This window comes from Eublepharis macularius, chromosome 10, assembly GCF_028583425.1.
Source record: "Eublepharis macularius isolate TG4126 chromosome 10, MPM_Emac_v1.0, whole genome shotgun sequence".
NCBI classification, from domain to species: Eukaryota; Metazoa; Chordata; class Lepidosauria; order Squamata; family Eublepharidae; genus Eublepharis; species Eublepharis macularius.
Genome location: NC_072799.1, coordinates 11,965,904 through 11,988,885, shown reverse-complemented (window position 1 = coordinate 11,988,885; position 22,982 = coordinate 11,965,904). Strand labels below are relative to the sequence as shown.

Below are 22,982 nucleotides of genomic sequence, written 5' to 3'. Positions count from 1 at the left end.
TTGGGGAAATACCATGGATAACCCTGAATTAGACTTGAGCTTTCTGTCTAGGATTAGAAAGCCACAGAGATGGCAGGATCAGAATGCTTCGTAATTCAGCAAGGTAAAAGTCAGTGGTTCTCAAGTAAGTTACTGGACATGCCCAGGGGTCATTTAGTAGAAAAAGAGCTGGAGGAACTCAACAGCATAACTGATTTGCATATGCCACACCCCCTGACATCACCTATCCTGGCTGTTTTGGACCCAATCCTGGCCATTCAGGGCCAAAATTGGGCCCAAAATGGCAAAAAGGGGCTGGAAATGGCTGAAAAGGGGCCAAAAATGTTCAGGATTGGGCCGCTGCTGAGCAGGAGAGTGATCCACCACCTGTCAGAGGCTCGATCCAGGCTGTTTCGACCCCAATCCAGGCTGAAATGGGCCCAAAATGGCCGAGGGTCAGGTGGGAAGGGCCAACTGACATGTGACCTCTTTGGGGAACTGCCAGAACTGTGTTCCTGTGCATTCCCCCTCAAAATGAGCCCTGGACATACCTGAACTATTAATTTAAACAGGTTTAATAGTCATTTTCTGCTGGGATCTATAATTCTGTTAGGAGGGCTAGAGATTGTCCGCAGTGTATTCTCAGGGTCAAAATAAATCCATGTGTCTTCACTATTCACATGTAAAGAGTAAGGTCTGTTTTTTAAAAAAAAATAGAAAATGGTGAGAAAGGACATCCTCCAAACCACCGAGAAGAAACTCTCACAATCAGTTCAATGTCTCATTCCCAATCAGTGGAGGAGGGTATCTTTGCGAGGGATGTTGAGAAGTTGCATCAACACTGGTGCGATGTTTCCTTGCCCCCCCCCTTGCCGAGCCTGAACTCTTCAGAAGGGAAAGGGGGTTGTCTTTTTGTTTGATCCCAAAGCCTGGAACCCAGAAGATCCCTTTCTTAAATCTTTGCTTGGTCCCAAGGTGGTCTTTTCGTAGAAATAAATACTACTGTTTAGAAATATAGGAAATCTTTATTAATTAACAATTAAACAAAAGCAATTAATTACCAGCGCAGCAGATCATGAAGCAGCAAAAGAATAAAGCTAGCTGTCCCAGCTATAATTCAGTAGGTACCTGGAGCTCAGTTGGCAATTCACTCCCCAGCACACAGCAATTAGTTGAGCAATAGCAAGGCATTCAGGCCGGTGCTACGTAACCCTTGGTAGAGATGCAGGATGCCTCATAAAAAGATCCACGGGCTGAAAAAAATACAGACTCACTCCTAAGTTACAGGTTTCTAGGTGCTCTGCCATATAGAGCAATTAGGAAATGGAGGCACAGGTCGCAGCGGTTGTCAGGTCTCTTTCTTTTCCCATCTGTGGCAGACCAGGCAACTTGTCCCTTACTTGTCAACCCATGACTTAACTACAGTGATCCAAGCAACAACGGTCATCTCTAGGCTAGATTAGTGTAACTCGCTCTACGCAGGGCTGCCCTTGAGCCTGACCAAGAGATTACAGCTGGTACAAAATGCAGTGGCGCGTCTTATTACGAGAGTGCCAAATAAGGCGCATAGAACACCATTCTTACATGAGCTGCGTTGGTTGCCAGTGGAATACTGGATCAGATTCAAGGTTCTGGTATTGACCTATAAGGCCGTGTGTGGACTGGGACCAGCATATCTATGGGACCGTCTCTCCCCATATATTCCCCAGAAGACACTCCGATCAGGGGACAAACACCTGTTGGTGGTCCCTGACCCCAAGGAGGCCTGCCTAGCCTTGACTAGAGCCAGGGCCTTTTCGGTCCTGGCTCCCACCTGGTGGAACGCTCTGTCTGCTGAAATCAGGGCCCGGCAGGACCTACTGTCTTTTTGCCAGGCCTGCAAGACAAAGTTGTTCCATCAGGCATATGGCTAAGGCTGGGCCTCCACCGGGCTGGAAAAAAGGGGTGTATAAAACCCTCCCTGTGAAGGCTGTTCACCATCCTGTTTTAAATGTGTTGTTTTTAATGAACATGAATTTTTAATTGTATTTTTAATATGTTGTTATCCGCCCTGAGCCAGCTCGCGGGGAGGGCAGAATACAAATTTGAAATAAATAAATAAATATAGTGACGTTAACCATTGGAACACCTTACTTTTTGGAATCTTCCAGAACTGTCCCATCACTGGTCCTTTCTTCCCCCTCCCAGCTCTAAAATCAATTAGTGCCATTCTAGCTGCACGGCCTTGGGGAAATACCAGGGAACAAGAGCATCTGGGAACAAGTGCCTTCTTGTTATGGGAACCTAGCATTTAGTTTCCAAATGAACCCTGAGATGGAATAGGGCTCCTCTATTGCATCATAATGAACTATTGGGAAAAAGAACTTGTTGGAGTATCTACCGAACGTGGCTTCTGCTCTGCTGAGGCATAGGTATCCAGTTCATAATACCTCGGGAATGACACGGTAGATGGTCAGCCCACAAATGTCTTTACTTTCCTATTATGATAGTCCCATTTGTTGTCTGCATCATTCCTGTTACCGCACTGGAGAGATGCATTTATCCACGTGTGCAAAAGAGTTGCCGAAAAGTTCCATCGTTACGAAATGGAAACCGTAGAATCCCGCTTTTTACAATTATGTTATCTCCGGGTTCTTACCTGAAAAGTGTTTCTAAAGAAAACAAGATGCTATTCACACACTGGGAATCTCGTCTTTTACAGCCATGAAGGTTGCAATGGGAATGCAGAAGCAAATCACAGCCAAGCGAGGACAGATAGACGCTTTGCAGAGCAAGATTAAGTTCTTGGAGGAAGCTATGACCAATGCGACTAAGGTCAAAATAGATAAAACACCTAACTTAGGTTGATTCCACGTGGAGGTTTTGCTCCAGTTTTAGAAAGCAAACTGGAGGGTCAGATGATAGCATCCATACAACTTCATCCCCTAATTGTCCCTCACCCATGTTTTCTCCTAGCCTTTCCCAAACCTGGTTTTATTTGATCTTTTGGGAAAGACTGCACCCCACGCGGATGGGCAGGTGCACACTTTTGAAGGCTGCCATTCCCCCACCCACCACCTCTCCCTTGGTGATACAGTGATACAGCAATTGCCATTTTTTTTTAAAAAAGCCACAAAAGGCCTGCCAGTGACATGGGAAAGGAGTGGCCATAGAGGGGGTATGTCAAGAAAAACGAGGGCGAAACATGCCGTGTGAATTCTCCAGGGGCGCTGTGCATGTCTCTGTCTTTGCAATGGCAATGAGAGATCTGTGGAAAATATTCGCCATGTGGCAGAAACTTTATTTATTGTCTGCCCTAATAGAATGGCAGAAGCAGAAAGAATGGTTGGTGTAAATCTATCTCCGGCATGTGCTACACTGACCTAGATTCTTTTTGAAGTTGTGGGATTGGATCCAACCAGGGGTCATTTCGTAGCAAAAGAGCTACAGGAACTCATTAGCATAACTAATTGGCATAACTTATCAGCATATGCCACGCCTCTTGCCATCGCCAGAAGTGTGTCATTAGCATAACTGATTTGCATATGCCACCCCCCCTGGCATCACCTATCCTGGCTGTTTTGGACCTAATCCTGGCCATTCAGGGCTGAAAAGGGGCCCAAAATGGTCAGGATTGGGCCACTGCTGAGTGGGAGAGTGACCCACCACCTGTCAGAGGCCCGATCCGGAACATTTCGGCCCCAATCCAGGTTGAAATGGGCCCAAAATGGCCGAGGGTCAGGTGGGCGGGGCCACTTAACATGTGACCTCTTTGGGGAACTGCAGGAACTATGTTCCTGTGCGTTCCCCCGCGAAATGAGCCCTGGATCCAATGAGTTTTTATGCTGATGAAAAAAAGGAGGCGGGATATTTCCTGACCACCAGAAAAAGCAATGCTGGAGATGATGGGATTTAGCCACATGGGATAGGGACTGTATTGAGGGGAACTGGGTGAGACTGAGTAGGGAAGTGGGATCCAACCCATCATATTTACAGTGCAACCCTAAGCAGAATTGATCCAGTGGTCATATATTTTTCTCCTTAAAAACTTAGATTTCCCCACTGAAATTTGCTAAATTGTGTATTGAGTTAGGACCGGTATATTCAATCCAGGTACAACATCTGTGTTGAAGTCCTAAATACAGTTCCTCATCAGCAAGTCTCATAAAACTCAAGTAGGGTTGCTAACCTCCAGGTGGGGCCTGAAGAATTACAGCTGATCTCCAGATGACAAAGATCAGTTCCGCTGGAGAAAACACCTGCTTTGGAAGGTGGACTGTATAGCATTACGCCCCACTGAGGTTCCCTCTCCCCAAACGATACCCTCTCCAGCTCTACCCCTAAATCTCCAGGAATTTCCCAACCCAGAGTTGGCAACCCTATCGAGAAGACTTCTTCCCCAAATTGGTCTCCCAAACTGGTCTAGTCTTGGCTCACTAGGCAAATTGTAAATTTTGTCTTGGGGAAGTGGAACATTGCCCAGTGTTGTCTTTGTTCAGGTTCTTCCGGGATTGCTTGCTGGTTCACATCTGGTGCTCTCTGCCTTTGTCTGTGTAGGAGAAGCATTACCTGAAAGAAGAGCGAAACAAGCTGAGCCAGGAGCTGAGCTGCGTGGCTGCTTTAAACAACAAAATGTTGGGGGAACTGGAAATTCTGAGGGCACAAGACAAACGCATGAAAGACAAACTGGCCACCATGGAGGCAGCCCTGGATAAGGTAGTTTTTCAGTTTCCTTCCTGGGCTGGCCGCCTAGACGTTACTTCTTTTACGAGCTTGCCACAGAGCCAACCTGTGCTCCGCTCAGTCATACAGGAGCTCCAGAGGACGGCTTCTAGAGTGCAGATGGGCTCGGAAAACTCCCACTGGGGGAGGGGGAGCTCCTGCCTTTCTCCCAAGTTTGGGGTTGGGGGGGAGAGTTTTCTCCTTTCTGCTGCTGCACGTGCACACAATACCTCCATGCGGAACAGCAGAAATGGGGAAATGTCTCCCCTGCACACTATTTTGGCATGAGGAGAAAAGCTTGGGAGAAAGGCAGGAACTCTTCCTCGCCTGGCAGCAACTGTCCAAGCCCATTTGCGCTATCCTTTTTTTAATAGAAGCCATTCTCTGGAGCTGCTTTGTGACCACGTGGAGCACAGGTTGGCTCCATGGTGAACTCATAAAAGAAGTAACACCTAATGTGACCCAGGTAGGCTGGTTCCACAAGGAGAGGTACTTGGGTGGTTTCCCCGTTGCTGGTGTGGCTGCAGATAAGTGCAGCCCCAATCAGGGCTTCCACGTGACAGGTTTCTCTGCCCCAGCAACCCCTCCTCCCCTGGGCCACCAGGGCTTTTGCGTTTTTTAAAATCAGCACTAGCATATCATGGTATCAATATGCCATTATAACAATAGGTGTGAATTCCCATCTTTTGTTTTAAAAACAGTAAGTCTCTAGCCCCTTTGGTTGCAAAGATGTGCCTTTTCCCTTATATCTCCACAAGGGAATGGAAAGGTGAGGTTTCAGAGAACCTGATAAATGTATTGTATCAATATAGCAATATTCTAGTATCATTTTTTTTTAAAATTAAAAGACCCCCAGCATTGGGAAGAGAAAATGGCTGTCACAGAGACAGGGTTGAGGAAATCCAAATATTCCCACCCACACAGTAGCCGTTCTAGCTTTACTGCGATCTTTCCCAAAACTTTGGAGAAAAGCAGATTTGAGAAAGATCAAAGAAAAGCTGGGGATATCCCCAGAGATGTTCGAATGCTTCGCCACATTGTAGAGAAACGAGAAGAAAACCCAGTTCCCAACAGCATTGAACCCAAGCCAGATAACCTGTATGGAAATGGCCACAGACTGAGCCTGCACCTTCGGATGCCGATTTCTGGGTGTCATTTAGGCATGACACACAGGTTGCAATCTTAAGAACACTTCCTGGCAGTAAGCCCCATTGAATAAAAGGGAACATACTTTGCATAGGTCTACTTAGGAGTGATCTCACATTGTTAAAGAAAAATTGTTAGTAAAATTATAGAAGCAGACATAACTCTCCTCAACAAGATGGAATCGTTCATAACGAGAAAGATGATTGCAGCTGATTGTGTTTCCCATTAAGTATACTGATTGTGGCAATTTCAGTTAATCAAGCCCTCCCAAAGGAGTTGGTGGCTCATCGGTTTCCCAAAAGCTTTCTCTCCCTTTCCCAAAAAACTCTCTACATATCCCAAATATTTCTTGCTGCAACTTAAATCAAAGTTCTGTCTTATAAAGGTTAATCGTCTCCAACATTCGTCTTTCTAGGCATCTATGCAGTTTGCGGAATGTCAGTGCATCATGCAGCGACAGGAGCAAGAAGTGATGCGCTTCAAACTTCAGCACACTTTGGACGTAAAAGTAGGTCAGGGTCTAAAATCACCTAACCATACTAATGAGAAGTACATACTTTTTAAAAAAAAATTGGGAAATTTTTAGAGTACATTGCATGAGCTATTTCTTGTACAGTTTGTCTCAGGACATACTGAGATAGCTTGTAGGTCAGCAGTACTGTACCAGCAGAATGATGCAAAATGGCACATTTCCCGGAATAAGTAGTATCTGACAAGCTTGAGTGACAAATGAATTCTACAAACATTTGAAAAGCTAGAGCCATGTATCTGATACACTCCTGGGAAGAAATGCATTCAAGGTTAAAATCTTAATTATAATAACCAAAAAAAGAAAATGTTTATACTTTGCTCAGTGACCTTTCTTGCCTACCTGAGACCTATCTGACCTGCAAGATACCTCTGCAGGAAAAATTGTAACACTAGAGCAAGGTTACTGTAATATTTGTGTGCTGTCAGCTTGGATGTATGCTCACAACAAGATTGATAAATAGTTATGTAGGTCCCCAAAACCTAAAGGATTCCATGTTTAGGCTGTTAGCGGAGTCTATCATGTGGGATAGGAAGCGTGATTATAGGTGGTTGTGTGAGCGTTTGGAAATTCCCGGAGATTTGGGGCTGGAGCCTGAGGAGGGACCTCAGTGGGACGTAATGCCATCGAGTTCACCCTCCAAAGCAGCCATTTTATCCAGGGGACCTGATTTGTGTAGCCTGGAGATCAGCTGTAATTCTGGGAGATTTCCAGCCACCACCTGGAGATTGGCAACCCTATCTACAAAGAAATATTTATACATTCTCTCCGTGGCTACCTTCCATTCAGGATTCTTGGCTGAAACCTCAGCTTTTTAAAAAACAGATTTTCTTCCTCTGACTCATAAATTCGTTCTTTGACAGGAACTGCAGGGGCCGGGCTACACACTGGGCTCCTCTTCCACGAAGATGCGCCATTCAGCTCTGCCTCACTCCCACCCATCTAGCGCTCCATCTTCCCAAGCCTTTGCAGGCCACATGACCCTCGTAAGTAGTTCTTACAGTACGCAAGATGAGCGTGCTCTCTCTCAAACTCCTCCAGGTGTTTTCTCGCAGCCCTTTGCAGTGGTTCTGACTTCTGAGCTGAAAAGGCTTAAGCAGGGCTTTTTTTCAGACAGAAAACGGTGGAACGAAGTTCCTGCACCTTTTTAAAATGGTGACATGGCTGGTGGCCCCGCCCCCTTATCTCCAGACAGGGGGGAGTTTAGATTGCGGTACGGAGGACAATCTCAACTCCCCTCTGTCTGGAGATCAGGGGGCGGGGCCACCCGCCATGTGACCATTTTCGCCGAGAACAATTTAAACTTTAAAAAACTCTCCCCTTGTTCCAGCTGACCCAAAGTGATGTCATTGTGCGGTCCTGAGTTCCACCACCTCTTTTCCCAGAAATAAGGCCCTGGGCTTAAGGATTGTCTTGCTGAAGTTTGCAGATCTGGAGAGCCCATGTGTATCTTTCTATTTGATCTTTTAAACAGTTGCCTTAACGTTAACCTATTGCCAGTTTTCTCTGTGGCATCAAGGGCAAGCGGAACTCTGATTTATTGTCGAAGGCTTTCACGGCCGGAGAACGATGGCTGTTGTGGGTTTTCCGGGCTGTATTGCCGTGGTCTTGGCATTGTAGTTCCTGACGTTTCACCAGCAGCTGTGGCTGGCATCTTCAGAGGTGACCTCTGAAGATGCCAGCCACAGCTGCTGGCGAAACGTCAGGAACTACAATGGCGGCAGCCACATGCTCCTCAAATGCCAAGACCACGGCAATACAGCCCGGAAAACCCACAACAGCCATGGAACTCTGATTATTAGCAGCAATTAGTAGCAGAAGTAGTATTTGCTGAGAGCCAAGCTACAAGTGACGAATGACACTTGCCTGGCAAGTGAACAGACTCATGCGTATTCCTCCCTGTTCACTTGCTCTCCACTTGATCAAATGGAACGCAAGTGGAGGGCAAGTGAACAGGGAGGAATACACATGACTCTGTTCACTTGCCAGGCAAGTGTCATTCGTCACTTGTAGCTTGGCTCTGAGATAATGGGGTTGGATCTTGACTATGGCTGTTTCCACACGTCCCGGCATAGCGCTAAACTCACGCAACGAGAGCGTCTTCCTGGCGCAATTTCTGACATCTTCGGGCCACGTGGTGCAATGATGTCAGAAATCGCGCCAGGAAGACGCTCTTGTTACGCAAGTTTAGCGCTATGCCGGGACGTGTGGAAACAGCCTAAATCCTCCAATGGCAGAATAGAACATTCCTACCTCCCCTCTCCCACTGCAGCCTACGAAATGCTGCTCCTTCGGGTCCGGGGACACTGAAGAATGGCATGAGAGGGGAGGACTGCAGGGGGAACGGGGATTCGGTGGAAATTGCCAGTTTCGTCTGGATTCAACCCATTGGAGGTTAAGTGCTCTCCCCATTTACACAGAAGTGCCGAGCATTGTTTTACTTTCATTTATATTATGTTATGTATTTAATCCTGCTTTTTGATCAGGAATCACCAAGGCAGCTAGCAAACTATATTTATTCCAGCATTCCTCCAAGCTCAGGGGAAGTTTACATGCTTCCTCGCTCAGCTGATTTATCCACCCAGTGAGAGAAAGTGACCAGCCCAAGGTTAGCATCCGGCAGAATGGTGTATTTGTACCTGGGGCTCCCCGGTCCTCCTCTGACACTGTAACCACAAAAGACCTCCCAAAAAGTTTTGAAAACAATACACAACGCAAAACAAGAATATGAATTAACACTTCATTAAACCAGAGCAGATCTCAAACTTCAGGAAAAGGAACAACACCCGCTCAGCTCAAAGAGGATTCAGAAGCCATATTTTCGTACCCCTTCAAAAAGCGAGCCCTTAGGGACACAGGTAGATTCCTCCCGGGAGAATGTTTAATAATCTTGCTAACACTTCCCCTCACCCCACCCCAAGCTCTATTTACAATGTAAACTGCAGGCACGGTGAAAACTGGAGTGAACAGAGGCTGTCATGGCTGAAGTCAACTGCCAAAGGGCAGTGGCTTCCTTGATTACCATTCAGCCACAGATTTTGTCTAGACTGAAAGTGTTTCTGCTACGTTCTTCTACTACAGTTCCCATTTTAATGCCATGGCCAGTTTGACACACACACACCCTGCTCCCCTACCCCCTGCCAGTGCTGGGAGTGCCAAATCGGTGGTGGACAGTCGTGTGTGAGGAGGCGATTGGTATTACAAGTGTCTGTTGTCACCTTGCAGAACCCAGCCAGCCCACCTGGGCTTATCTCTAAGAGCCAAGCTACACGTGACGAATGACACTTGAACAGCAAGTGAACAGACTCACGTGTATTCCTCCCTGTTCACTTGCCATTCACTTTCTCTCCACTTGATGGAGCGCAAGTGAATGGCAAGTGAACAGGGAGGAATACACATGAGTCTGTTCACTTGCCAGGCAAGTGTCGTTCGTCACTTGTAGCTTGGCTCTGAGAGCCAAGCTACAAGTGACAAATGACACTTGAACGGCAAGTGGATCGAGTGGAGGGCAAGTGAACAGGGAGAAATACACTTGCCGTTCAAGTGTCATTTGTCACTTGTAGCTTGGCCCTAAGATAGGCTGCAAAGATACCACAAACTATACCTTTTATTAGGACTAACTACAGTGACACAAAACAGTGCCCAGTTTTGCCAGTTCTCCAGAACTCTTCCTCAAGCTGGATGTTACAAAATAAAATTTTAAAAAGGAAACATGGGGGAGGGGGAGAGATTCTGAGGCATTTTAAAGGCCTTCTTTCACTGACGTGTCTGTGCCGAGTATCAGGGCAAGCAGATAAACATGGATGTCAGGCTGTGCTGTCATTCCTCTGAGGAAGAGAGAAGATAAAAAATCATTTTTCTCCATTAATACGGGCAAGCGTGTCTTCTTTGTATATCTTTGACACCAAACGAGATTCGCGCATCCTTTGTGAGGCAAGAGCAAAGGGAATTACTTTATAATAATTTTGGAAATAAATTTAAGGTGAAGAACAAGGTGTAAAGTCAGATGAAGCCAAATTGGGTAGTTTTACCTCATGTCATGGGTAAGTTCCCAAGCACATCCGTCTTTTCTTAGTTGCTTATCCTCTAGTCGACACATTCTTCTCAGTTGAATTCAGACAGAATTCAAAACAGACAAAAGACGGTTGCATTTGTACTGATTCAAAATCCAAATCCACATCAACTTTTTTTTCAGAACCAACCAAAATGACAGCCAAGGAGAATTTAGCTGTCATGAGAGTATATATTGTATTACTAGTACATGGGTACTTGCCAACTACTTACGGCGATTATAAGGGACAGAGTGTCGACTAGGCTGTTGGGTACGGTTTGCTGGTGTAGATACGTTGCTACTGGGTAGTTCAACGTTGCTAAAGATGTCACGTTAATAATTTACGCTTTAATTCAGAAGGGTTTCATCTATGTGTTTGGTTTTCTGCTCGTTTTCAAATCTGCAGCTACCATACCCTTTTGTATCTGTTTTCATTGAACGTCCTAACTTGCTGATCATTTTGTAGTTTTGCTCTGTGAATGTCATAGCTGTTGTATTGTATTCACTTTAAGTAGGTAATCCGCCTTGAATCTCAGCGAGAAAGGTTGACTATAAATAAACAATAATAATAATAATTCAAGAAATAAAGCAATTCCAAAATAAAATGGTCCGCAGCCCCGTGAACCCTTTCACATTTGGGGAGCAGCAGTCTTACATTCCTCCACATGGTCTGTAGGAAAGAGTAATGCACTTCTTTTAATCCTCAGCTGAATTCTTGGGTGGGGGACAGAATCCAGAAAGGGTTTTGTTCAGCAACAGAAGCATTCTCTCCAGGTTACTAGGTCTCCTGACATCTCCCAGAAAACACTGTATGAAGTCAACCAATGCCTGGGGGAAAAGTAATATCTCATAGTAGTCACGGAAAGGCAAACATTTGTGTTTATTATTTTTGAAACTCGCATTTCCATTCAGTTGTCGTCCAGGGTTAGCTCAGCAAAGGAGGACCCGTTGCGTGACTTAAAGCAGCTTCTCCAAGAAGTGCAAAGTACAATCGATGAAATGCCCTCTGCGAGTCTTCCCAGAAGAAAAAGTGACAGTGAGAGCGACTTGCTTACGGATACTACAAGCAATACTCGGTAAGGTTTTGGAAAGTACTGTGAACGCATCATCAAAAGTCCCCGTAGCTGTGTTTCCCATGCATTTTGGGTGACCCGTTTTAGAAATGAATTGATCCATCAGCAAAGAAACCCTGCTGCTTGTACAGCACAAAAAAACAGGAATCCTGAAGTGCACCTGGAGTCTTGTTTTGCTACTTACATAGGGCACAGCAGGTATATTGCTATCTCTGATTGGCTAAGTCAGTACAAATCACCACCCATTCTCGCCCTTGTGCATGATACCCAGCCAGTCTGTGGCCTAGCTTTAGCCCCCACAACATGAGGAGGAGGGTGAGCAAAGCAGACAGCCAGTATGGTGTAGTGGTTTGAATGTCAAACTAGGATCTGGGAGACCCAGATTCAAATCCCCACTCTGCTGTGGAAGCTTGCTGGGTAACCTTGGGCTAAGGATAACCTTGGGCCAGTTACACCCTTTTAGCCTAACAGGGTTGTTGTGAGGATAAAACGAAGAAGAATGACATAAGCTGCTTTGGGTCCCCATTGGGAAGAAAATGTAGGGTATAAAAAAAGTAAATAAAAAAGAGCGAGTTAGTAGAGGGCTGCAGCCAAAGATTCAGTTGGTTATTTTGGATCAGTATGTGAGCCCCTCTCACCTGCACACCTCCTAGCCAGGTATATTTTTCCTTTCTGCCTGTGATCTCTGCCAGTTCCTCTTTAACATCACCTGGTCCTTTTAAATGGAAATACCAGGCATTGAACCTGGGACCTTCTGCATGCAAAGCAGAGGCTTTTCCACTGAGCTACAGACCCTCCCTTTGGAGCACTCCTTCCACTGGTCCTCTTTTCCTAGACATTCTGGTCTCCTTGGGCTGATACCTTTACAGGCCTGCATCTACTCCTTAGCTAGGCACCATATTTTTCTGCCTTATATCCCTTAGGCCTTTTCTGGTCCCGGATTCTCTCAATAATCTCTGCACCCGAACCACTCACGGCACTAGAGAGTCTCTTCTGTGACATCAGAGCCATTCAGCCAATCAGTGGTGAAGATTTGATCACTGCCGCCCAAATCCCTGAGTATATTGCAATACGGTCATATAATTACAACCCCTTAGTGCATTAGACATTTTCTAGGGGGAAACTTGGCCAGCTTATTTTTTTATCAAATGGTTTGTTTTAAAACTCCATTGCTCTGTAACCTATGGTATGATTATTTGCATTTTTTCACTCAGAGACCTTGCAAGCAGAGAATGCATTGGCAAAAGACTGCATGACTCTTACAGAAGGTGAGAAAAATTCTACTGGGCACTGTAATTTATTTTTTCTTGTTCTGAGATGCAGCTAGGTTTTAAGGGCGATGCCTCCCTGCTTGCCCGCACACGGCATCTTTGCCAGGCTATGAGCTCAGAAACTGGGGCTGTCCAGCCGAAAACAAACAAGGAGCAAGAGAGGTGATTGCATAGGGCCTCGGGGGTGTCCCCCCATTTTGCAGAGAAGGATGCTGTCCGGATCCACGCAGCTCCCTGCTTTATGCTTGGATGCTGCTGCTCTTCCTCTTTGTCTTCCTTGTGTGTTTTGTCCTCCTTGTGTTTTAAGTTCCTTGTGCAAATTTTTTCTACAGCTTTAATGGTAATCTGCCTTTCAACACAGGGACGCCGCAAGCAGAGATTCGCCTTCTGATGTCCCTGTGGGGTCAGATACTTTCAGCAGGTGAGAAACATTGCCTTTGTGCACAGTCCCCAGGATCTTCTGAGCTTGTCATTTTTTTTAAATATATAATGAACAGATTTTTAGAAAGGGAAAACAGTTCCCAGAAAGAATAAAATATCTCGCGTGACTCGGTGCTTGCACAGGGGACCACCTTTACCTACAGGGAAGGCAGTAGCAACAGGGAGCCCTTCCCCTTGGTGTAACTTCAGTAGTATATATTTAAAATCTGGTTGTATTTTTTTTGTTCTTAATTAGTTGCCTTTTTTAGAATCGGTAGTTTTATGCAGCAGTTTAGACTTCCCAAGCGTCGAGGAATCACGTCTGTTCATCTGCAGTCGTCTTTCTTCTTGCATCGTACCGGACCCTGCAAATGTTACCGCAACAATTAAGCCAAATTCCCTATCTTGCCAGCTTTTACAGGCTGCCCACTGTATGCTGGCATGCAGCAAAAAATCTAAAGAGTCTGCCTCGTGGAAAACAATCTTGTTGCATTCTTACAGACTTTCTCAGTCACTCCTACACAGTCTCTTGGTCAGCTTCCTCTTAGGGCAAGTACAAATGTTGAGTTAGGACATTACATTTCATTGTGGTAAAGTTCATGGAACTGGCCTTTCCTACCTCCTACAGCAGCCCTCTGGGACTCTTGGGAGGTTCAAAGTGGGTGTCTGTGCTGGGCGGGGGAAATGAGCAAAAATCGCACACCTCTGCCACCAACAGAACGCTGTTCTGCTAGCATGAGTGCCAGTAAACTGGCAGAACACCACTTCTGGTCCAGTCCTCTGAGTGTAACCTTGTTTAGAGCTCCCTTTGATTATTAAGTAGGCTGTGGCCAAAGCAGATTATGTCACAGTATAGTGACATAGTGGTTTTAAGACTCCAATGGATTTACAGTAATAATGACATGACTATATTGGGTTTTAGTTAAGGCACGTTAACTAAACAAACTGCACGCAGAAAGCTCTCATCCAAGTTAGAGAACCATCAACTGTTCGTTTATCTAAAGAAATACATGTACTTAAGATTAGTGGAGAGAAAGAACTAGTAACTAATTAACTAGCTGGCATGGCTTTAGATTGAAAGGAGGCCATCTCTCTCAGGAGGAGAAACCATGCTGCCTCTCCTGGTGCATGCAGGGAAGAACAGAGAGAGAAGGGGGAGAGAAGGGAAGGAAGTTCCCCCGGCAGGAAGGAGGCAGCCTATCTGTCTAACTGACTCTATGGTGGTTGCCTTCCTTCTTCTCTGCTGGCCATCCTAAAGGCCTGAGCAAGAGACATCACCAGTCCCTTCTTCTAACAGACTACTCTTTAAAAGTCCTTAGGTTTTACATGTTGATAAGGGGCGTGGAATGGCGACTGATGTGGGGATCGTAAAAGAGGCACGCAGAATGACCGGCAGAAGGAAGAGAGAAATTTGCTTGCCCCCAGGGCTTTTTTTTGGGAAAAGAGGTGGTGGAACTCAGGACCGCACAGTGACGTCACTTTGGGTCAGCTGGAACAAGGGGAGAGTTTTTTAAAGTTTAAATCGCCTTCGGCGAAAATGGTCACATGGCCGGTGGCCCCGCCCCCTGATCTCCAGACAGAGGGGAGTTTAGATTGCCACGTGCAATCTAAACTCCCCTCTGTCTGGAGATCAGGGGGCGGGGCCACTGGCCATGTGACCATTTTCTGGAGGTGCCGGAACTCTGTTCTACCACATTCCATCTGAAAAAAAACCCTGCTTATCCCACTAAGACTTCCAGAACTCATGCTCACCCAAATGAAGCTGATTGGCAGTAGATCTAGAAAAGACAAATTAATTTACAGGTTTCAGGGTCATGACAGCGGCAACAAGCCTAGACAGTCTAATCCTTTGTAAAAAGCGAACTCAGCTGCAGCTATTTGCAGTGATTGCACGCTAAATGAAATCTCCATATTCACAGACACAGGGTACCTCTTAGAATCTGAGTGCTGAAGACCAGATAGAAGGGGAAGCATGTTGGCTTCGTGCTGTGCTTGTCAGCTGCCCAGAAACAATCTACCTGACTGTTTGTCAGGTCCCCGCCCGGGCATAGCTGCACCTGTTGGCCTGCCCCTGCTGAGTGCCCTGGAGCGTCATCTCCACCCAGCCCTATCCTGGCCGTTGCTGTGCTGGGTGCCCTAGCATTGCATATAGGCTGCCTGTAAGTGGCCTTGCCCTGCCCCAGTTGTGACGCAGCTGCTCGGTCTGCCTTAGCACCTGTCAAGGACTTCTGTGAGGCCTCCTGTAGGCCTGTCGCAGGCCTCTGGACAACAACCGGAGGGGGGAATATATCTCACCCTCTTGTCCCCTCCTCCACCTTGCCTGCCTACTGCCCCTCTCCCCTCCTAACTCTCCTTATATCTCTTCACCCATTCCCGGTTCCACCTGCCAGCCACGTCTCCCGCCCTCTAGCCATGGCCCTGGCTGTCCTAGGCAGCCACACCTGGGGCTGCTTTGCTGGCTGCTCTAGGCAGCCACACCTGTGCCTTCTTTGCTGGCTGCCAGGCTTTCTTTGCGGCTTGCCTCGGACAGCCCCACCTGTGGTTGCTTTGCTCCCAGCCTCACCTGGTCCTTGTTAATTCCTTCTAGCCTGCCTGCAGGTTGGGGCATGGCCCTGTGCTGCCTTTGCTGCCTTTCCTCTACTGCTGGTAAGGTTGCTGGCTGGCTTGTTGCTGGCTGGCTGTCCCTGCTTCCTGTGCCTTCTCCCTCTGGTCTAGTCCCCTCCTGCCTGTCCTCACTCTCCTTGCCTGGGCTTACAGCCTCCCGCCGGAGGCTGGAGCTAGCTGGCTTCCACCTGCCCTGTCTGACCCTCTGAGGCTTGGGTGCTTCTTTCCTCACCTATGTTGCCAGAGTATGTTCTGGACCTGGGTGCCCCTCGGGGCGGCTGGGTAGCTGCCTCCCGGCTGCCTCCCATCCACTGTACTACAGCAGCTCAGGACTGCAATAATGCTATGGCAGACTAACTATTTAGCAATTATTATCAAAGACCCAAAAGCTCTTGTGTTAGAGGGGGGGGGGAATGGTGGCCATGGAACAAAGGTAAGGAAAATAGCATCCGTTTGGACAGGGCCTGCAAAAAATGTGCCTCTTTCCATCCACACAGCATCCAAAGGTGCAATGACTACACCTTTTTTCAGAAAGATTGCATCAAACCTGGTTTGGGAAAGATTTCTGGGGGAAACGCAGAAGCAGAATGGGTAAAGGACCATGCATTGTGGTTGCTCCCCCAAACACAGTAAGGAGGCCAAAACACAACAAAACATTCACGAGGAAACAGCTCAGCTTGCTTTTTAATGGGCATTAATTCTGTGTTTGGGAGGGGAGGCAGCATGGGATAGCCTGACCTCGTCAGATCTTGGAAGCTAAGCAGGGTCAGTACTTGGACAGGAACCGCCAAGAAAGACTCTGCAGAGGAAAATAGTAGAGTCCAGTTGCACCTTTAAGACTAACCAACTTTATTGTAGCATAATCTTTTGAGAGCCACAGCTCTCTTGGTAAGATGCAGAGAGTCTTAATGTTGCTGCTGGAATCTTTACTATTTTGCTACTACAGACTAACACGGCTAACTCCTCTGAATCTGCCGAGAGGAAGGCAATGGGAAACCAACTTTACTCATCCCTTGCCTTGAAAACCCCTTGCTGGGGTCACTATAAGTCAATTGTCACTCGACCGCACACCCATATGTATGTAATTCTATGGCTAAAGTAATTCTACACAGTGGGACCTTGTTTTGGCCTTGTGCATGGATGAAGGGTGGAATGGCAGCTTTGTTTCTTTCACACACAGGGAACCTCTGTTGTTACATACAGCAGACCTTGAGGATTCAGATACTACCCTCCCTTTTCAATCCAATGGTGAGTTTCCAGTGGTTGCACAAAAGAATGAATATTTTTGGCACAGTATCGAAATGGATTATATGCAAAAGCAAGAAAATTAACTTTGGTCTTTGAAATCACTGTTTTCACATGATCCAGATTATTTGGCAACACGCATTCCTTGCCTTCCTCATTACTTCTTTGATCTTCCTGTTCGGTTTCCTGCCCCTCCCCCCTCTGAAGTTCCCAGGATTCCCTGTGTAAAAGAAACGATTGCAAAAATCTTTGAAAGGTTTGTTCAGTATTCTAAAGGCTTGATTAGTTTTTCAGCTATCCTTTTTTTTATCAAATGTATTTAGTGATTCATACAATCTTCACTTCCACTCCTCGGTATACCACGTCAAAGAAACTGTCTTCAGAGGAGAAGTTCAAAGAGAGGTCTCCTGTACATACGTTGTTAACTGCTCCACTGGATGACCTTAAGACAATTTCCGGGACCTCTTCAGAACGCCGCTCCTCTTTGAAGAAGAGCAGTTCCCCAGAAGCCTCGATCTCTTGTCGAAGTAGGTATCTTTTTCCTAGACAGGTTTAATTTATAGTTAAGTTTATTTGGTGTTTAACCCGCCCTCCCCACAAGTGGGCTCAGGACGGGGTACAACAGTCATAAAATACAATTACATAGCAGATTCTACAATAAAATTCAGCAATTAAAATATATATATATACAAAAACTTGATATAGTTGGCTACACATTCCTGCCCCCAGCATACAAAGAGGAGGCAGACAGACACACGCGCTGTACTCGAATACTGGAGACCAGCGGGAGGCTCAATGATGGCCCTGATGCTGGCCTCAACCGTAAGCCTGGTGGAACATCTCCGTCTTGCAGGCCCACCGAAATGATACAAGATCCTGGCAGGCCCGAGTGTCCACAGAGAGTTCCACCAGGTTGGGGCCAGGACCGAAAAGGCCCTGGCCCTGGTTGAGGCCAAACGAGCCTCCCTAGGGCTAGGGATCACCAGTACGTTCTTACCTGCTGAACAAAGTGCTCTCCGAAGCACGTTCAGGGAGAGATGGTCCCTCAGGTAATTACCAAAGCGCCCAAAAACTACTGGGACAAGGGTAGGTCTAGGCCTTTCCATGCGATCTTCCCAGTCCACTGCCGCTAGGGTTGTCAGCTTTGGGTTGGGAATTAACTGGAGATTTGGGGGGTGGAGCTTGGGAAGGACAGAGTTTGGGAAGGGACTTAGAGTCCACCCTCCACAGCAGCCATTTTCTCCAGGGGAACTGATGTCTGTGGCCTGAAGATCAGTTGTATGTTTGGGAGACCGCAACTAGAGGTTTGCAAGCTTAGCTGCAGCTGGAAAAAGGAGTTAAAACTATGCTGATTTCCAGCTGTGACAGCTCTTGGCAAGGTAGCAATGAGAATCCTCTTTATCATTTGCAGGACTCGGCCCAGAACTGGCTTTTGGCACATCAGTGCTCAAAAGCTCAGTGAAATTGCGTACTGAAAGCCGAATCCTGCGTCTGATGACTGTTTCTCACAACTAACTGAAAGCACCTCACTCTGGCCTCGCAGAGGCTGCCAGGCTCTGTTGGTTGTGAGAAGAGGTCCTTTCCTTGTGGCCCACTGGAATTCCCGCTGATGTCTCTCTGGGGACCAAGGACAGTTCCCTATGACAAAACTGCCCATGCGTCAGGTGCCAAGGACAAGGGCTCCTTGATAGATGGTGTTGTTTGCCGCCTGTTTTCAGTGGCGGTCTGCCTCCTTTTGGACTGATGAAGTTAAATCATGGGATTGGATCCAGATTGGACACTTCTACGGGCACAAGGATTTCCACTCATGGTGTGAGAGTGTCTCACCTTCCCTCTCCCACGGCTGCCTGAAATGCCTCCCAAAATCCTGTTCTTGGAGGAGGGGGGGATCTCCAGTTATAAGATTTCAGGGGGGGGCCTTTTAGGTTGCTGCATGAGGAACAAAGCAGGAAAACGGCACTCTGTGAACAGAAATCCTTGTGACCACAGAGAGGTTAGTCTAGGTCCAATCCATGAGTTCAGGACCCTTTGGTACATTTCACTAAGACCAAAATCCCAAATGCCAGCTGCATACCCATTCCAAAGTCAACCCTTTGGGGTGTCACTATCTAACTATCAGATAAAAGGACGGGTTTAGGTGATCAAGTTTTAAACGGGGTGGGTGGGGTGGATTTACTGTAATTTATGGGCACAATCCAACATAAAGATTTCCTACAAAATGAATGTGTGGGAGAACAGTATTGGGATGTAGCCCAATTTATTTCTCTTTTACTCTGTATGTGTTCCTATTTTTAAACATACGGTTGCATACTCCAAATAGGGTAAGATGCAAACGGAATTATTTAAATTGTAATTCTGTTGAACCGTTTGAAGCCTTGTCCGTGTCTTTCTATGGGGCGTTCTGTACATGAGAAGAACACCAAGGTGCTCTTCACTTGCACAGAGGTATTCTTTTCTTGTTGCTTTCAGTGTGTGCATGAGCTCTGCCTCAGATTAAACCCTGATGCCTTTCCTGCTTACGGCCGGGAGGGGAAAGGACAGGAAAGAAAATGGTACCTTTTCCTTTGGCTACGGAGACACATTAGGTGGAAGAGCCAGAATCAGATCCTTTAACATGCTTTTCAACAATAAAAAGCTGCCAGGGGTGGCGTTTCAATCAGGGCCATAACACAGGAGCAAGAGAGATTCCATTCTTTGCCTGGTGCTGTTTTCGTAATAAAAAGCTCCTCCCCAAAAGTTTTTATTAATATTAATAGTGAGAAAAGACTGGGTACAATCTGAGTGTCTCATAAATTGGGCAAGGGGTGGTTTTTCTGCACAAGTAGTCTGCAGTCTTGGGAGTAAGCCCCATTGAATAAAATGAGACAGTGCAATCCTATGGAGAGTTACTGCAGTCTAAGGCCGCCATTGACTTCAATGGGCTTAAACTGGAGTAACTCTTCGTAGGATTGCACTGTTAATCCTGAGGGTACACTGCTTTTGACTTTTAAAAATCACAGGGGAAGATCCAGTTGTGGATTTCCCCTAGAAATACGAGTTTTGATCTTAAAACACCCAGGTAATAGATGGCCAGTTATAAAGAAGAGAAACAACCCCCAAAAAGAGTAGTAGGCTGAAAAAAACTGGAAAAGACTGAAGTTGGGTGTCATTGAACAAACGTACAAAATGTAGAAGAAATAAAAAATAAACATTACATCAACATGTTGTTTTCATAATTAATAATCAATGTTGTACCTTTATTCATTAGCACATGCGTGTGTCTTCCTACTTGATGTTTAAAGCAATGTTTTTATTCATACATCACATTAATACATCACTTCTCTATTTTGAACTTTTTTCTATTTTTGCTCAGTAGGGGTCTCTTTCTTTTCTTCTTCCCCCCCCCCCCAAAAAACATTAAAGGCCATTTCATTCCCTGCCCGCCATTGTGCTTCTGTGTGTTCCTGAAGTATACGCTTGAAAAAGCATTGAGTAGAAGTAGGGACAGACCTCGGGGGGGGGGCGGGGGGCGGGCAGGCAAACATGTATCATAAACATCTTTTGATCAGGTGCTAGGATTGGCAGTGGCTGCCTATGTATAGCACAATCCTAAACAGAGTTACTCCAGCCTAAGCCCATAGATTTCAACGGGCTTAGACTGGAGTAACTCAGCTTAGGATTGCACGGTCAGTGTCTTTTCAGTGGCAGGCCCAAAGCTGGCACTGTGTCATGTATGAAAAGATCCTCAGTTGAGGGAATCTGGGGGTAAAGTATGTTTTGCACAGCCGTGGAGTTACACGGATCTAAGACGATGATAGCTTTTGTCTGAGGGCCAAGCTACAAGTGACGAATGACCACATGTATTTCTCCCTGTTCACTTGTGCTCCACTTGCACTCCACTTGATCACAAGTGGAGTGCAAGTGAACAGGGAGGAATACACATGAGTCTGTTCACTTGCCGTTCAAGTGTCATTCTTCACTTGTAGCTTGGCCCTATGTGAAGTAGCACAACAAGCTGCAATTTGTATGGACATGAATGCAACATCACTGTAATCTTTTCTCCATCAAAAACCACGTAATCATCTTGGGTTTGTTTTTGTACAGATACCTCCTTCACTGCCAGTGCCTGTAAGTATTAATTTTACTTGTTTGAACGTAGGCCTTAGAATATGCTTGGGATGGAAACACAGATCTCTATTTCTGAATTTACAAATCCACTCACTGTTGCTGAAGTTCAGGCATCTGATATGTTGAAAGTCTTCCTGTCTGTCAGATTAGCAAGAAAGAGAAATACTCAATGCACTCAGCTGTTCCCTCGCCTACTGGCAGTGACTATTTTGTTCACAGCCACCCAGGCAGGAGAAGTCAGCGGAAACACGTGCCGGAAATTGCAGGACAAAATGGAGAGTCTACAAAACCTGGTGGAGACATTACAGTTCAAAAACCAAGGTACGTTGGCTGAAAGTGCCAGTAAGTGAAAATGGTCCTGAATTTTCCTGGGCTTTCATGCATGTTGCTGTCTTTACAGAGGTAGCTTTCCATGCATGGATTGCCTCTTCAGCCTCACGTATGTGTCTTAGAAGGGTGTCAAACCAGCATTCATTTGTTTTTTCATACCAGATCAACTTTTACAGGGACATAACATTTGGGAAGGAGAAAAATGATTTTGAAAAATGCTGCACACACGCTCTTAAATGAACGGCCTGGAGTAGGAGTGGACTGGGAAGGGGAAATGGCCCTGGATGAATGGCTCCTGCAGCGCTACATGGCAGCGCTGCATGGACTGCTTAGTGGCACCATCTGTCAGGATTGATGGCACCCGTTGCTTCCTCTTGCGAACTGGCAGCTGGTCTGGCAGGAAGTCGTGGATGAGCTGAAACCAGTTACCATTGCTGATGGAGGGTCTGAGCAAAGTCTCTGGCAGAATTGCTGGGGAGGGATAAACCCACTTTTTGTCAGTAAAGGCAAGGAGGAACTGCAGCTCACTTGAGGATAGCTAAAAACGACTTTGGGGAAACAAAAGGCAGTGCTGCAGTGTGGCATACTGCATATTGCTCTCCTGCCTTGGTCTTTGTGATTTCATTTTTCACAAAATTCGAGTACAGTAGCACCTTAAAGACCAACAAGACAAGGGTATGAACTCTGAAGAATCCCTTTGTCCGATACCTTCGACTCTTGAAAGCTCATGCTCTGGAAGTCTTGTTGGTCTTTAAGATGCTACTGGACTTGAATTTTGCTCTTCTACTACAGACCAACACAGCTGAACCTAACAAGACTGAAGCAATCTCTTTTCTTTCTTTGCTTCTTTCAGCAATGTCTTCGATGATCAGAAGTCAGGAGAAGAAACTCGAGAAAGCGAAGGAGAAGGAGAAAAAGCTGTCCAAATGAAATGTGGTAGGGCTTCATCATTTTGATGCGTCTAGACCGCAAGCCGTTGAACAAGATGCTAAATAGCACACTGTTGCAGTTTAATAATAAAAGCCGACATAGTTTTGTAATTGGTCTTTTGGAGTGCAATAAGCAGGGTTGGTAGCCCAGAACTCACTGAAGCAGCAGGAAGATCGAGGAAATGTAAGTAAGACCAAAAAAAAAAATACCCCAAGCAAATCTGCGTGAACTCAACATGCCCCCATTAGAGCGGATCATCTTATTGTTTGAAGAAGGATCTGTTAAAGAACTATCACGTTACATATTTGTACCAGAATAACTAATCTGATGTCAGTCTCAATGTACATATAAAGGACCTGTCCAGTGGATTGCAGTGCAAGATGGAAACTGGACAGAATGTGGGGAACAAAATTGTCTCTACAGTTAACAGTGTCATAAATTGCAGGGGTGCGGACGCTTGGTGCAATGTCACTCAAATCAGACGTGGCCACAACCAGGTCGGGGTAGCAATATGACGCTCACAGTCCTTTGTGCATCACATACAATCACCACTGTGCGACGGCCGCTGACATTAGACTTTCAGAGGATCACCGCTG

General features: G+C 46.2%; 1 protein-coding gene across 1 annotated transcript in view; it reads left to right on the top strand.

Annotated features, from left to right (window-relative positions):
• The window catches only part of CCDC158 (coiled-coil domain containing 158), a 54,151-nt gene extending 31,709 nt beyond the window's left edge, over positions 1-22,442 (top strand). Inside the window, exons 14-25 of the mRNA XM_054990131.1 lie at positions 2,681-2,793; positions 4,516-4,674; positions 6,242-6,334; positions 7,219-7,341; positions 11,319-11,482; positions 12,694-12,747; positions 13,112-13,171; positions 16,955-17,022; positions 17,343-17,546; positions 21,103-21,126; positions 21,346-21,447; positions 22,310-22,442. Of these exons, the coding sequence (XP_054846106.1) occupies positions 2,681-2,793; positions 4,516-4,674; positions 6,242-6,334; positions 7,219-7,341; positions 11,319-11,482; positions 12,694-12,747; positions 13,112-13,171; positions 16,955-17,022; positions 17,343-17,546; positions 21,103-21,126; positions 21,346-21,447; positions 22,310-22,386 (1,241 nt within the window). The 3' untranslated portion in view covers positions 22,387-22,442. The remainder of the gene's footprint in view (positions 1-2,680; positions 2,794-4,515; positions 4,675-6,241; positions 6,335-7,218; positions 7,342-11,318; positions 11,483-12,693; positions 12,748-13,111; positions 13,172-16,954; positions 17,023-17,342; positions 17,547-21,102; positions 21,127-21,345; positions 21,448-22,309) is intronic.
• Positions 22,443-22,982: the final 540 nt, after the last annotated feature.